This window comes from Diaporthe amygdali, assembly GCF_026229845.1.
Source record: "Diaporthe amygdali strain CAA958 chromosome Unknown NODE_2_length_3802984_cov_64_841326, whole genome shotgun sequence".
NCBI lineage: Eukaryota > Fungi > Ascomycota > Sordariomycetes > Diaporthales > Diaporthaceae > Diaporthe > Diaporthe amygdali.
The window spans coordinates 3,452-18,067 of NW_026517022.1; the positions used below are offsets into that span (position 1 = coordinate 3,452).

The 14,616-nt window shown below is 56.0% G+C and overlaps 3 protein-coding genes across 3 annotated transcripts; all 3 read left to right on the top strand.

The window, feature by feature from the left end:
- Nucleotides 1-388: 388 nt before the first annotated feature.
- Nucleotides 389-1,078, top strand: J7T55_011356 (carbohydrate-binding module family 50 protein; the record flags this gene model as incomplete). The annotated part of the gene is made up of 1 exon (XM_053133580.1): nt 389-1,078. One exon carries the CDS (start codon nt 389-391, stop codon nt 1,076-1,078), a length of 690 nt encoding a protein of 229 aa, XP_052999165.1.
- A 1,082-nt stretch (nt 1,079-2,160) lies between these two features.
- On the top strand, nt 2,161-3,381 carry J7T55_011357 (solute carrier protein; the record flags this gene model as incomplete). The annotated part of the gene is made up of 1 exon (XM_053133591.1): nt 2,161-3,381. One exon carries the CDS (start codon nt 2,161-2,163, stop codon nt 3,379-3,381), a length of 1,221 nt encoding a protein of 406 aa, XP_052999166.1.
- Nucleotides 3,382-11,268: 7,887 nt separating this feature from the next.
- On the top strand, nt 11,269-13,001 carry J7T55_01135 (uncharacterized protein; the record flags this gene model as incomplete). Its single annotated transcript, XM_053133602.1, has 5 exons — nt 11,269-11,347; nt 11,401-11,457; nt 11,619-11,684; nt 11,807-12,028; nt 12,292-13,001. The coding sequence occupies 5 exons, from the start codon at nt 11,269-11,271 to the stop codon at nt 12,999-13,001; spliced, it is 1,134 nt and encodes a 377-aa protein (XP_052999167.1).
- Between the last annotated feature and the right edge of the window lie 1,615 nt (nt 13,002-14,616).

A 14,616-nucleotide genomic window follows, 5' to 3' on the forward strand; every position in this document is an offset into this window, starting at 1 on the left:
TGAAACAAGCTTCACTGGCAGCTCACTGGACACCAGTGACAACACGTATTTACAGCACAGCCTCTCTTCTTGCCAAAACAGAGTTGGATGGCAATATGACATGATGGCAGTGCAGCGGCCTCATCGGGTCTCTTCAGCCAGTGGATCAGCTTGGACCCCAAGGACCCCTGCCGGCTGCATACGATGAGACGAGTTTCCGAGCTTGAAAGGGGACCGTTTTGTTGTCAACATCTGAGTATAAAGAGGTCCAGTCCCTCTTGTCGTCTGCTCGATATTGGAAGTGATCATCACATCAAGTTCTACAATCAAAGCACTGCTCATACACACCGTCATCACCGGCTACCTACCTTTCTTTGTTTGACCTTTACATCCTTTCATAGCCTTCATCATGTCTGCCCAGGATTACTACCGTGACGGAGACCGCCCTCACGAGCGCCACCACGACGGCCCACCCCACAGGGAGGAGTCAAGAGGCGGCTCAGACTACTACAACCACGACGGAGGACGTGACAGATCCCGCAGCAAGTCCCGCGAGCGCAGGGGCAGTGATGGCCACAAGGACCGCGACATCGCCGGCACCCTGATCGGCGGCGCGGCCGGTGCATTCGGTGGCCACGCTCTCGGCGCGAAGGCCGGCCACGGCGTCATCGGCACCGTGCTCGGCGGTGTTGCTGGTGCCTTTGCAGGCCACGAGGTTGAGGAGAAGGTGGACGACTGGAAGGACGAGCGCAAGGAGAAGAAGGAGGACGAGCGTCGCCACAAGGAGGACGATGAGCGCCACCGCCGGGACGACGAGGACCGCCGTCGCCGAGATGACGAGGACCGCCGTCGACGTGAAGATGATGACCGTCGCCGCCGCGAGGATGACGACCGCCGCCGTGACGACTACCACCACCACGACCAGCCTCGCGGTGGCCCTGAGACGGTGGTTGTCCAGCAGGGAGACACTCTGCGGGGCATTGCTGCGAGGTTCCCTGGCGTCTCGTTCGAGGAGATCGCGAGGCATAACAACATCGCCAACCCGGATATGATCTACCCAGGTCAGACCCTCGCCATCCCTCACCGTGGTGGATGTTAAAGGGCATAGCACAGCGTCGAGGCTGGCTCGTCTCGCTGGCGGAGGGTGTAGTGCAGACCTGAGATACTAGCTGGGCGGAAGCCTGGCTGCTCGACATTGTTCTTCGAGAATCACTTATTCTGGCACGTGGTAGAAGCGTGGCGTGAACATGGTCGAGACGAGGATAAACTCTGGTCTGCCGAATCCTATTACAAACCCGAGAAGATCAGGGAGGAATCAATTACCAATTCCCAAACATAATCATTGCTGCGTCCCATGTGATTCATAGCGTGTTGAGGCTGAAGACTAACCGTGGTAAATGCTTTGAATCTGGCGACGTCTTCATCGGCCAGCCCCGCCTTCCCGCGCAGGCTCGCAGATCGAGGTTGAGGTCGAGGCCATGATTCCTCCCCCCTCCCCCCCCCCCGCTAATGCAGCCGGACGCACCGCGGCGCTTGGTAGGTGGGCACGCCGACCCGGTAATAATCGTCCGACCCCACCAGCGTTGGCACTATGGACGGGGGGATCCAGTGGCAACCGGCGCCCATTCCACCCCCATCTCGGTCTGGTCTGGGCAAGAGAAGCGTGAGAAAAAAAAAGTAAGAAAAAAACTTCCTTGACCCAGACCGGCGGGACAGACTACCTTTAAGTCCTTCCTGGACCACACCCTCTTTCCAGCCATCCGTCCAACCAGCCAGACGGTGTCTGTCCACTCAGCTCGGCCTGAACCTGAAGAAGGTCATCCGCCGTGTCTGTCTGCCTTATCTCGACCTTCCCACTCGAGTCGCCCACATGAGCTGTCTCTTCAACTCAAGTCTACTCACTCACCATCTTTTCCTGGCACATCGGTCCATGTGCCATCTGGGACCTCACTAGATTTACAGCAGGCGACTTCAAGTCTTTGCGCACTGCTTAGGGGACGATAGAAAGACTCAACGCATATTCATCTCATATTACCACTACATACTCAGGGGTACATCCGAACCTTGAACATCAAGTGCCTCTAGGGCCACAGCAAGGGCATTTCGAGATCGGATCCAGCCTTATTTTCCGGTACCCAGTAGACTGACCCCCACAAGCCGAAGGAAAATCAGCGTTCCACGATGGCAGGTACCACTGAGACAACCTCAAACAAGGGCCTCTACGACGGCGTCGACGGCTCGCCGGTGCAGACGCACATCTACAGCGAGAGCGATGCCCGAGAGGCCACCACCTCCGAGGACCAAGCCGTCGCCGAGGGCCTCCAGCAGATCCAGGCCAGGAAGGTCCATTGGTACTCGTATTTCACCACCTGGGACTTTTGGACCATCCTCCTGCTGGGCCAGCTGCTGTGCCTGTGCAACACGGCCACCAGCACCTTCACCTCCTTCCTGGTCGAATATGGCACCTCCATCCCGGCCTTCCAGACCTTCTTCAACTATGTGCTGCTGAGCGTCGTCTACATCCCGTTCATGTTCTACCGCTACGGCTGGCGCAAGGTCGCCCGCGTCGCTGTCACGGATGGCTGGAAGTACTTCATCCTGGCCTTTCTCGACGTCGAGGGCAACTACTTCACCGTCCTGGCCTACCGGTACACCAACATCCTGTCGGCCCAGCTCATCAACTTCTGGTCCATTGTCTGTGTCGTCATCGTTTCCTTCACCCTGCTCAAGGTGCGCTACAAGCTCTTCCAGATCCTGGGCATCCTGGTCGCGTGCGGCGGCATGGGCATGCTCCTCGGCAGCGACGCCATGACGGGCTCCAACAACTTCTCCACGCCCAACATGCTCAAGGGCGACCTCTTCTGCCTCGCGGGCGCGACCTGCTACGGCCTCAGCAACGTCTTCGAGGAGTGGTGCGTGTCGCGCCGGCCCATCTACGAGGTGCTGAGCTTCATGGGCTTCCTGGGCATGTGCGTCGGCGGCGCGACGGCGGGCATCTTCGACAGGGACACCTTCCAGCAGGCGACGTGGAACGGGCCCGTCATCGGCTACGTCGTGGGCTACACGCTCTGCCTCTTCATCTTCTACTCGCTCGCGCCCTTCATGTTCCGCATGGCCTCCGCCGCCTTCTTCGACATCAGCCTGCTGACGGGCAACTTCTGGGGCGTCATCATCGGCATCCACGTCTTCGGCTACGCCGTCCACTACCTGTACCCTGTCGCCTTCGTGCTCATCCTCATCGGCCTGATCGTCTACTTCCTGGCCGGGAGCATGCTCGGCGACTCCAAGAAGCCGTGGCTGGGCGACAACCAGGAGGGCGGCGTCGCCGGTCTCGGCACTGCTAAGCTCAAGGCCCTCAACGAGGCCAGGAGGCAGGGTCTCATCGCTGAGGAGCGGGTATAGATGCTCCAGAGGTGTTCGTTTGGGAGGGTTCGCCGTGGAGGAGAGCTTGGGGGATATTGTGACTGAGACACATTGGTAATATATACGACGAAGAGCACTTTTTGAATATAATAATGAACATATGCTTCCTCGGGAGGCTGTCATCTTCCGAGACATGCTCCAAAGAATACCCATACTTAACTTCTGCCGTGTCTCCGAGTCTCAAATCTCAGTCTCCACCATGCTGTGAGTTTTGTGGACGCAGCAAAGCTTCTCAGGCGGTCGAGTCTATCAAGCGTCAGCCCACAGGGTCATGTGGTGTGTCTGGGAGACCTGGATATATCGATCGTGACTTTCCCTAGGGGCGAGATTACGTTGAGAGAAACTAATTTATGAATTTTAAGACTGCCTGCTCGCTATTGGTCTTGTGTGAACCACACCAGGTGAACAGTGAGAGGGAGCAGACAGACGGAGTCAGGTGTATATTGCTATGTTGAGAACGTATTGTGTCCCTCCTTAGCGGTGGCGGTACATCTCAGCAGCACGCATACGACATATCTGGGGAAGAATCATTCTCCCCATTGAGGTTACCATCACGGCTAAATGTGGAGTTGGTAGACTACCAACCTCATACTTCGTCGACTTGTTACGACGCACCTGTTCCAGACTGTTTTTAAGACAGGACCCTATGAGGATCCAGACCTCATGTCGTGCTCTTGTCGCCGTTGGCAAGCCTTCGGCAGCATCAGGTAGATAATAGTCAAACCTTGCTGCGCCCACCATACGCACAGGGGCCCCATGGGACGCATCATAGTGACCGGCTATATTGGACATTGTCCCCGGCCGGGAGAGATAATCACATCTACAAGGAGAGGACCTCCGGTGCCTTGAAACCTCCGCTCCCATCGAAGCGCCGAGATCCTACTTGCAACCTCCCTTGTTCACGGGCAGAGAGGGTCTCACTCTCCATACGCGTATTAAGAGGTATGTATGCTCATTGGCTATTGAAATGAGATGGTGGTTCGAGTTCGGTTCGGTGAAGACAACAATCTAGTGAAATGCATCCAAAGATAGCAACGAAAGACTGGATGACCGCACGCGATTTGAGATGGTCGAGACGTGCGACGAAAACGTCTCTCTCCCAGATCCAGTGTCCAAAAATAAACCGAGCAGATTCATTTATCGCCCACTTTCTTGCCTGCATTCGGAGAGTGCCTGTAGCCCCCGTGCCGTCTAACGCCGGTGAAAACAAAATGCCGTGGAACGCTTGATATCAAGTTCGAATTGTAGAGGCAGAAGGGTACTACACCCCACCCCCCGGACTCTTCCAGAGCCGCCAAGACACGACTGGTGTCAAGGTACTTCTACATATAATGCAGGTCGCTGTCATGATCTTTCACGACATTAGGGTCATTCGAAGAGATAATCTAGCACTTCGAGAAAGTTTCCCCGACACGAGTACGGTCTCACATGATAGCGGCCTTCAAGAGTAGTTGCACAAATCGCCGGGATACAGATCCTACACGTCGCCAAGACCAGAAAGACCCCGGCAGCGACGGCCACAGGCTTGGGCAGCTAAGCAGCGAACACTTTAAGCTTCGTCACCATGTTCTCATCTTCGTTTCGCCAGGTGGCTTTCGAGATAGCTTCGGGGAGGGCGATGAGGGACCCCACCACCTCCTCAACTGCGGGATGGTGGGCTTCTCCAACAACAACAGACCACCTCTTGATCCAGACACCGAGACTCTGGAGCTCATGTACCTAGAGGGGCTCTTTGTCAAAGCATAAGCTGGTGCAGTGTGGGGGTCCAAAGCTGTCTCCCCGCGCGGGGGGCCGGATCGAGAATTTACGAGGCAAATTGATATATGGTTGATGTGCAGTAGTGCCACAAAGGGCAGACAAGCTGCAAGACAGGGATGGGGGACGTGCAATAATGCAAGACGTCTTGCATCTGCAGAAGCCATGGAAAACATCAGGCGACTTATCCTCGGGGTGAAGCGGAAACGTCTCGCCGGCCCCACCCCAGAGCTACTTGATACTCGTGATGGTGAGGCTCTTGCGAACGGCTCTGCTGGGGCAAATTTCCCAGTAGGTCCTCGAAACAATCGAAAGAGTTCCTCCACTGGCGTGAAACACGCAGGCTTGTCTGCGGGATACCATCAGACGAGCTGCAACCCAATGCTGGCGGACGATGGTAAGGGTTCTTTCGCTGGGTTTGCAAGACGCACCTACCGGAGGAATGGAAGGCCTGGACGTTTCGTAGTCAATGTCGAAGACGGTCCAGGTTGAGCCTTGTTGTTCTGAAGGAAAGCTTCTAGAAGGACTAGGATCTAGCACTTGCTTCTCCGCAGGCCACCTTCACAACTCAGGCTGTCGGCATTTTCTTGGTCCTGTGACAGGATTGCGCACCAAAATCGACGTTTTGTTGGCAGTCGCAATTAGAATGTCATCTACACCAAGAAGACGAAACTCCTAATCTTGGAGTTCTCACGAGTCCTCCAGCTCGACATCGGTTCAAATTTGTTGACGGAAGGGAACAGCGCAGGGGAAAGAACTGGGCCGGGAGTTTAAAAGCCTGATAATGAGTGGGGCCGGGGCCGATGCATATACCGGTAGGCTTCTCCGAGCGTCGAGTGACGGCCGATGTTGAAGTCTAGTTGGGTGGACGACGATCCAGACGGCAGACGCGAAAGCCTGTCTGAGGTGTCTATGAAAGAATGCAAGCATCGGCTGTCGTTGCTACTGTGAATAAGCATGGTTATAGCCCCACAGGATTGCTGAGCGCTCGGCAGGAGACCTTGTCCCCAAACCTTGACGGTAGCATTGTGGACAGCCGAGTGAAGACATGATGTCGATACCCCGGTTCTAAGGGCCCTCAGGGGTCGTGGGAGAAGCCGGCGACCTCGATTTCTTGTTGGCGATACTCTGAACGCTCTAGCGAAGTCGGGATCAGGTAGGGTACATGAATTATTTCGGCGAATATCAAGGACTGTGGTGATCAGGGCGTTATCTGTGCATGGGACGAATTGGTGGATCCTGTCGGCGCTGTTGGGTTCCCCCTCCTAGCCCGGTGGATTCTCACGGCGCAAGTTACCTGACAAGGAAATACGCAAAATGGTCCTGTCAACCTTATAACCGAATCAGAAGTTGGGTCTGTCTCGAGGGTGAGGCAAGGCAAGTCTCTTGTACAACGCGCAGTACAATTAGACGACATAGCGGCGCCCAAGTGCAAGTCATAATCTGGTTGATATTTGCTGGGAAGGGCCGGGCCGGCTGCCAATGACGGTGCTGTTCTCAAGTGACTGACAAAGGGCTTGTCTTGCCATGATCAGAGACCCCGGCACCTGCTGTTCCAGCGAAGTTTCAAGCTCGTCTGTTGGGATTGCCGACTGCCGTAAGGACAGGAGCGAAAGAAACGTCGAGGCAAGATGAAAGATTTACCCAAGCATCAGCTGCTTGGCCGTCATTTACTCGATACAGGGCGAGGCTCCTCCGGAAGGTCGGAACAGCTCGGCATGACTTGACATGGCATGGCATGGCACGGCATGGCCTGGACAGAGGTCCTTGCGCGGTAGGGCTGTTATGCAGAAGATGCTGCCGCCTCTCCATTGCTGGTTCTCAGTTTTTCGATTCTGATGCCAGCGCTGGTGCTTCTGTCTGCTGTCTGTGACTCGCCAAGACACTCAATATTGGCAGGTTTTGTGTCACGATGGACGGGTGCCCGCCAGATGCAGGGCGGAGAAACGAGAAGCACCAGATACGCGACAACCTCGTGTTCTGAAGGGTCTCAGATTGGCGGCAGGGTCGCATCGGTCGAGGTTCACCAGCGGTTCCATGTGGCAGTTGACGAAATTGAGATGTTGAAGTTCTCAAACTTGCTCTGCTGCTGCGTTCTGTAGCTGCTGCTGTCTACTTACTTTGTAGGGATGATATGGGTGGGATCCATAGTGAACTTTGGGTATCTATGCTAGGCTACTATGGAGGTACTGAACTCTGTACCCCAGTACCTCCATAGTGTACCATAGCACCTACCTGGGTTCTGTTGGGTGTGGGGTGGGTCCGTCCTGCCCTTCTTCTTTCTCGAAGCGACAGGGAAGCAGCGCAGAAGCTGGGGACCGACCCTGTCGGCAAAAGAGAGCGCAGCAGGGCAGGTCCTCCCGTCGGTTCGGTTAAAATGGCTCCCTTGGCCTTCCTTGCCAGGCCGACAGCCTCGCAGCATCTGGTTCGATGGCGACCATCCTGACTGGCCTCACCACAGACCTGATGAAACGTTGAGAGCAGGCACCGCAGGCACCGCAGGCACTGCAGCGTCGACCAACGGACTGGAGGAGTACGTCCGCGGCGCTGTACGAGCTGTGCGAGTTACGAGGGGATCGACACACATCCTACCGTACATTTAACAGCCCAGCACCTTGCATTTCATTCCGTTTTGTCAGCCCAGAGGGTTCAAGATTGCCCTACAGATTGACTCCAGCCCGGCCCAGCCCAGCCCAGCGCCAGAATGGCAGATTGAGGCCAGGTAAAAGTACCTGCACACCTGCACCTGCACCTGCACCTGCACCTGCACCCCATGCCCAGCATGCCGAGGCAAGGTGGGCGGACTCGTGTGTGCTACTGCTACTGCTACTGCTACTGCAACTGCAACTCACTGCCCGCATGCAGGTGTCCTACAGCATTTGATCATCTACCTGGACTACCTGGAATACCTGGACATGGGCAGCAAACTCGATGCTCTCATTGGGCTGCGCCTGGGATTGTCGTCGGCCATCACCATCTGTCACCATCGCAATATAAATGTCCGCGCATCGAGCGGTCAAGCCTCGATCAGATGCCAACGGCCAGCCGCTCGGCCTCGGGAAAACCTGATTGATCACATCTTGGGAATGACGAAGTCGTGGGCCACAAGATGAGGCTCCACGCCACTATTGACATTCAATTTCAATCCTGCCGACTGAGAGCTTCTAAATCTGTCGAATACGGATAGGGGATGGGGGGATCATCAGGATCTAGACGGGCCATGCGGGCCAGCCAGGCTGGATAGCCCGGCGACTCGACAGAGTATGGGGAAGAGGACAATTTCCGCCTTGACACCGCATCACGCACAGGCGCAAGTGCCAGACGACGCCCCAACGTTGAGGCAAAGATATGGAGACGGTGGACAAGCGATGGAGATGAGAGGAGAAAATGGCATCATCGCTATCACCCTTCACCTTGGTTATTTTTGAGTTTGTCCTGCTGTTACTATTTACTACAGTAATCATGGACACAGATAATTGGATACTGCAGGTAGACAGGCCGATAGGTAGTCTGGGCGAGCACAGCACGGATGGACGGCAACGGATGGATTCCCTGCGAGGGGGGGGCCGGTCCCCTCTGCAATATGGCTATCGCATGGCATCCGCGGGCTCAACTGGACGCCGCTCGCCGAGGACGGCAACGATGGCCCTGCCCGCTGCAGGGCCGTCTCCAGATTTCATCTTGAAGTGCTGATGGCTCTGTGCTTGTTGATTCGACCACAATCTTCCTGCCCAGTGCAAACGACGCAGGCCGGCAGGTTAGGCAAGACGCCAGGGACGCTACCGCTCGATTCCTCCGTGGACCAAATTGATTCTCAACCTGCGTCGGTCCTTTGCTCCTCATTCCCGGGTCGACAAACCCCCCACATCCAATGTCACTCAGTGGACGTTACATTGTACTCGGTACTTCGTGATGACCTTGGGCTGGAGACAAAGGGCTTGCTTTGGTCTGGCCTTGGATCACTTGACTCGACATTTTGATGCTTTCATCTGACAGGCGCCTCTTGGGTCTCCGCTGGGAGGGGAAGGTGGGTTGTTTGTCCTGACCTTGCCTGACCAGCATCGGCATCGGTATCATCAGCAGCATCATCATCGCGGCCATGAATCCATCCATCCATCAATCAATCAATCTATCCATCCATCAACCCACCCATCCATTGGATCTAACTAGGCACACAGCAGCCCATCGCATTCCCATTCTAGCAGTTCAAACAGACGTGCGTTATCCGTTTCGATTGCTACGGTACTCAGTCATTCATTACTCAGCCGAGCCCGCGTCGAGGACGTCACCCGCATGCGCAAGGAACAGTTTGCAATCGAAACGGGAAAGTTCCTCGCCTGCTCGCCTGGCCTGATGCTTCTGACCGGGCACCTGACACTTGACCGTGGGTGGCCTTTTCCGAGGAAGGATTCGTCTGCTTCGCAAGCGGCCCTTGTCTCTTGTCTCTTGGTACTTGGCCGGGTACCAGCTACGCAGGCTACGCTACCTACCCACCCAAACAACGTGCGACCTTTGGCCCGGTCTGGTCAGTGCCTGGCCTCCCCTGCTGCCCTGCCCCCTGTCCCCTGCCCATTCCCCTCCTCGTTCACTCCCCCCCCCCTGCGGGGGCCCATTGGGATTGATTTGCGCCTGTACGGAGTACTGCCGCGGGTACCTCACCCTCTTGCTTCAGCCCGCCGCCGCCGAGGGTTGGGCCCAAGTACCGGGGACTTGTACCAGGACCGAATGGAGGTGAAAGGCACGGGCCAGAATCCCCATTTCCAACCAGGTGCAGGTGCGCACCTGGACATTCAGCCCAGCCAGTCCCAGCAAGCCCAGTCTCAAGTCTCCGTCCTAGGCCCAAAGATCCAAGATCCCAAAGGTCCAGTCTCCAGGGCGGGCACGGCGCAAGCACTCTGCCTGGGGCAAGCGTGTGCGCATGAGCATGTGTTGTGTGTGTGTGTGTGGATGTGTGTAGTATAGCAGTAGTGTCAGTGTCCAGTTTGCTTGTGAGTGCCAGTGCGAGTGTGCGTGTGCCTCTGTGTGTGATTTGTGTGTAGGTGGCTCTATGCGCCCAGTGGGCGGTTGGTGGTTGAGTGGTGCCGTGTCGTGTCGCTCTTTTCCCTCTCGAGGAGTTTTTTTACGTTACCTTGCGATTTTTTCTCGGGACTTTATCTACCCAGAGCATCCACCGCTCCGCTCCCACTCGGCTGCCGCCAGACCTGGTACTCTCCTCAATTCTTCCATTTCGGCGTGCGCCCTCTTTTCTTGCCGCTGCGTCCCTTTTTCCCTCCTTTTCCTTCAGGGCGCTGAAGAAAATCCACCCCCCACGACAACCCCCAACCTCGTCCGTCCATCGATCCCGACCGACCCCCTTCGAGGCACGAGTCGTTGAGCCGACCGATCAAACAAACCACACTCAAGTCAGTGCCAGTGCCAGTGTCAGTGTTCGTGTCAGCATCAGCTTGCAGCGTTCACCACCCGCACGTCTTGTCCCCGTCTCGCCTGGCCTAGCCCTGTCTAGTCCCAAGTCCTCGGGGTTTTTCCTCGTCCTCGCTGCAGTCGCTTGCGTTCCCGCACGACATCGATCGCCTGCTCTCTCCCACTCCCCCCTGCGTTGCGCTCGCTCGAGCTCGACCCTATCATATCGACAACATTTCCACGTCATCGACAGCGGATTGTTGGACATCTATGGTCGTGTGCATTAGGCAATAATTCGCAGAAAGAGTCTGGAATTCTGGCGCGTGGGTGAGTTTGCAGTCCTGGTGAACCGGACGTCAGCAGCAGCATCACCACCATCTCGGGTTTTTCATCTGCGCCGTTAAGCGCCGTTAAGGGTTATGCGCCCACGAAAGTCTTCGGTCGGGCCTGGCGTGGGTTAGCCAAAGTTGGCATGCACCACTTGTCGTTTGCAATATGTTCTGGAAGGCGACGAGGCTTGGCTCCCTTAGGCTGGTCTAGGGCTTTGAACACCATCGCGTTGCTGTCTTCTGGCTTCTCTGCTTACCGAACCATGCTGACAATTTTTGGCTTATCGCAGGTCTTGATTTTACGCAATAACGAACTCCTTCGTGATACCCCTGAAGATTCTGTTCCCTTCCCCATTGGGAAAAATTACCGTTACGGTTCATCATGTCATACTACGGCGATGCGCAATGGCCTGCTGGCGGCCAGCCTGGTTGGGACCACCAAACCCCTCCCACCCGCTCTGGTATGCTTCCTGTCGGTTCTTGAGACCTGACGAAAATTAACGTGCTTGGACAGGCGCGAGCTCCACCATACCTCGGGAGGAAACCTCTGCTTTCTGGTATCAATTCGAGGGTACGTTTGCTGCAAGTCTGTGCGGGCAGCCCATCTCCCAGCTCCATTCTCTATCTGGGCCTCACAGTAATGCCCTCTGGCGACCAAGTCCCGAGCCTTGAGTTCGAAGACAAAATAAGAGATATCGTGGACAATGGCAGTGAAGCTGATGAAAATTGCAGAGGTTGAGCGCTCCATCGAGAATCTAGTCAAGAGCGGTAAAATGTTCGGGATTCCTGGTGGCAGACGTGAGTTGAAACCGCCCTTCCCTCCCGGCCCTGCCAGAAACCGGCCCAAGTTTGGTGAGTATGCATATTAGTGCTGGCTGGGCCACATCCCAGCAGTATCAAAGCTGACAAGCGCCCTACAGACCCTCGTGGATCTGGCGGCCCCCAGCGCCCGCAATCGGTCGAGTTTGATGGCCGGCCCGGCCCCCCTTCGTCGAATCTCCAGAATTTCTACGCCTCCCAGCGACACCAATCCTCGCGCGGCTCCAACGAGGCGGAACAGATGATGCAGGCCAAGAGGAGGATGGCGGCTCAGCGGGAGCGCGAGCTGCGCAACTATCATCAGGAGCAGCAATACAACCGAAGTAGGCCGCCCTCCTCTGTATAGCGTCACGAGACTCCTATCGCAATGAAAAAAGAAGACACCTCCCTCCATTCAGGGGTCACAAAAGCCACACTGTTGTTGCGATTTCTCCATGCCTCAAGTGCGGCCTGACATATTGATGCCCCCATTGCTTCTCCCGACACCTCCTTTGTAAGAACGGACAGCTGGCTCGGGACCTCCAAGTCATGGCCACTGCACGAAGCTTTTGGTTGGGATTTGTGAGCTAACTGCTGCGATTACTAGCTGCTGTCACCGACATTCAACCCGGCCCCAGCAACGCCACTGCTCCCAAGGCTGCCGATCGGACACTCAGCCCTAGCGGCATGTCAGAAGAAGCCCGACGTGAGCTCATCTCCCGCCAGCGGAGCGCTCTGTACGGCGAAAGCCCGTTCGGTCAGACAGGAGGGTACATTGATGAGACCGGGACTCCGCGTCAGGGATTGCCCGTTCACCATGGTGGGCCTCCAGGAATACGCGGTCCGTCGCCCCTGACATACGAAGCGGGTGCGCAGCCGCCGAACGAGCCGGTCTCGGCTGGTCCCCAGCAGCGAGAGCGGAACAGCAGCAACGCCAGCCCAGCCTCCAACCCTTCTGGGAATAAGGGCTCTCTTGAACAGCAGATTAGCCGGACCAGCAACTCTTCGCCTGGTGGTGAGAATGGCAGGGCCGTCACTGGGAAGCCTGTGGCTCCTATCGGTACGCGGCCCTCGGGACCGCCCACTTCCCAGGGACCACCGAACCCGGCCCTGCAGAGGCAGTCTACCACTCCTCTTCCGTCTCCCTTGAACCAGGGCTATAACGTTTCGGGAGGCGGCGAGTCTGGTGGTATGAATGCTGCAAGTGGGTCGTCCAACCCCACCTCCGCCGGGGCTGAGGCTCCTGTTGGGTTGGGCAGCTGGCCCCAGAGAGGACAGCCCTGGGGTCCCAAGACACAGACCAGCGTGTGGGGCTAAAGCCAGCGAGGACATATTGGGAATCCTTTAAAGGCCAGAAAAATTCGATGTGAAGGCGGGATGATTTTAAATGCGCGGGACGTAATTGGTCAAGGTGCATGCATTGATCTGGAGAATGGTGGGATCATGGTTACTACAGGGTGTTTTCTCAAGGCTTTGCGTTTACGGATGTCGGCATCCCGGAGGGAAGGCGTCGAGACACGATACCTGCATTGGCACTGGCATTGGCATTGGGCCTATTGAGCTGGTTGGCATATGATGATTGACGGCTGTCTCGCGTGGGAAAGAAAGGATACCACTCTGGAATTTTCACTATTGGAGCAAGGGAGACTCATGTCGGGCGCCAGGGCAGTTCACAACGGTCATGTCTGGTCTGGGTCTACGTTGGGCGGAGTTCATCTTGTCATGTTGTTCGGACGGCGGCTTGGTGTTGGAAGTCTTTCACCCTAATATCCCCCTTTTTGGTGGTACTGGTGGTTGGAGTTGCCCTGTTTTCTTTTCTCTTGCAAATCATTTCTTAATGTTTCCCTATGTTGTTGGTCGCGGGTCTGGAGTTGGTCTGATTTTGAACGTGACGGTGCGGTCGGTGCTGGAAAGGACAAGGTCGATACCCACGGTTTCACATGGGGCGCGGCACTCCTGGCTCAGTATCCAATCCCAAACGTCACGAAACCCCCCCTACAACACCCAAAAAGAGAAAGAGCATATCTGATATATAGGATGGAAACTCATCATACGGCGGCAAAAAGCACAAAAATGGAAACAAAAATAATCATCGGCGGAACTATAAAAGCGCATCTGGTACAACATGAGCAATGTTTCGCGATTCAAGCACCTGCCGTCTTCATCCAAATGAAGAGTAACATGCCTTCTCCGAGTGACTTGGACAAGACTCGCGTATGCTCATCAGATGGCGCATGCTTGTCTGCCGACTCGTTGTGGGGGCACTCGAGGGAAAGGTGCTCATGTGTTCGGGGTGAGTGATCTCGTAGCTGCCTGGACTAGGAAGTGCTGTGCTCCAACAGCCACAGAAGCGAGCATCCTGATCTCACAAGAGAATGCAGTGGTAATGGGGTTCAACTTAGATTGAGGAGCTTCCGCAAACACGCGGAGCGCACAAGAGTCAGTTCAACCTTCCGGGCCGATCCGGCCCTCCGCTTTCCGCCTCGGCGTCCCGACCGGCCCCAAAACAAAGACCGACCTCCGGAAACCTTGTCCGAGAGAGAGAGAGGCGCCGCCCCAATCAAGCTGGACAAGGTGATTGCCGTGACCGGATTCCGATAGAATTTGACCGCAGACAACTCAGACTTCCTCCTTCTCACCTTGCCTTCAACGCAGACGAGCGTCGCGGTAGATAACGGGGCCATGTTTGGTGTGCTTGGCATGGTTGTAGTACAGGACGGGCAAAAAACATGAACAATCACATGAAAACGATCGAGAACGGGCACCCAGGTACGATATGAGCTTAAATACCTTGTCTAAGATCGGGTAATGGGGGAGATAAAAAAAAAAAACTTCCCGGAGAGGAGCCCCGCGAAGGCGCACACGCAAGCAAGCAGGGCAAAGCGGGACACAGGAAAGAGAGACAACCACACAGGAAAGAAAATCGATGTCT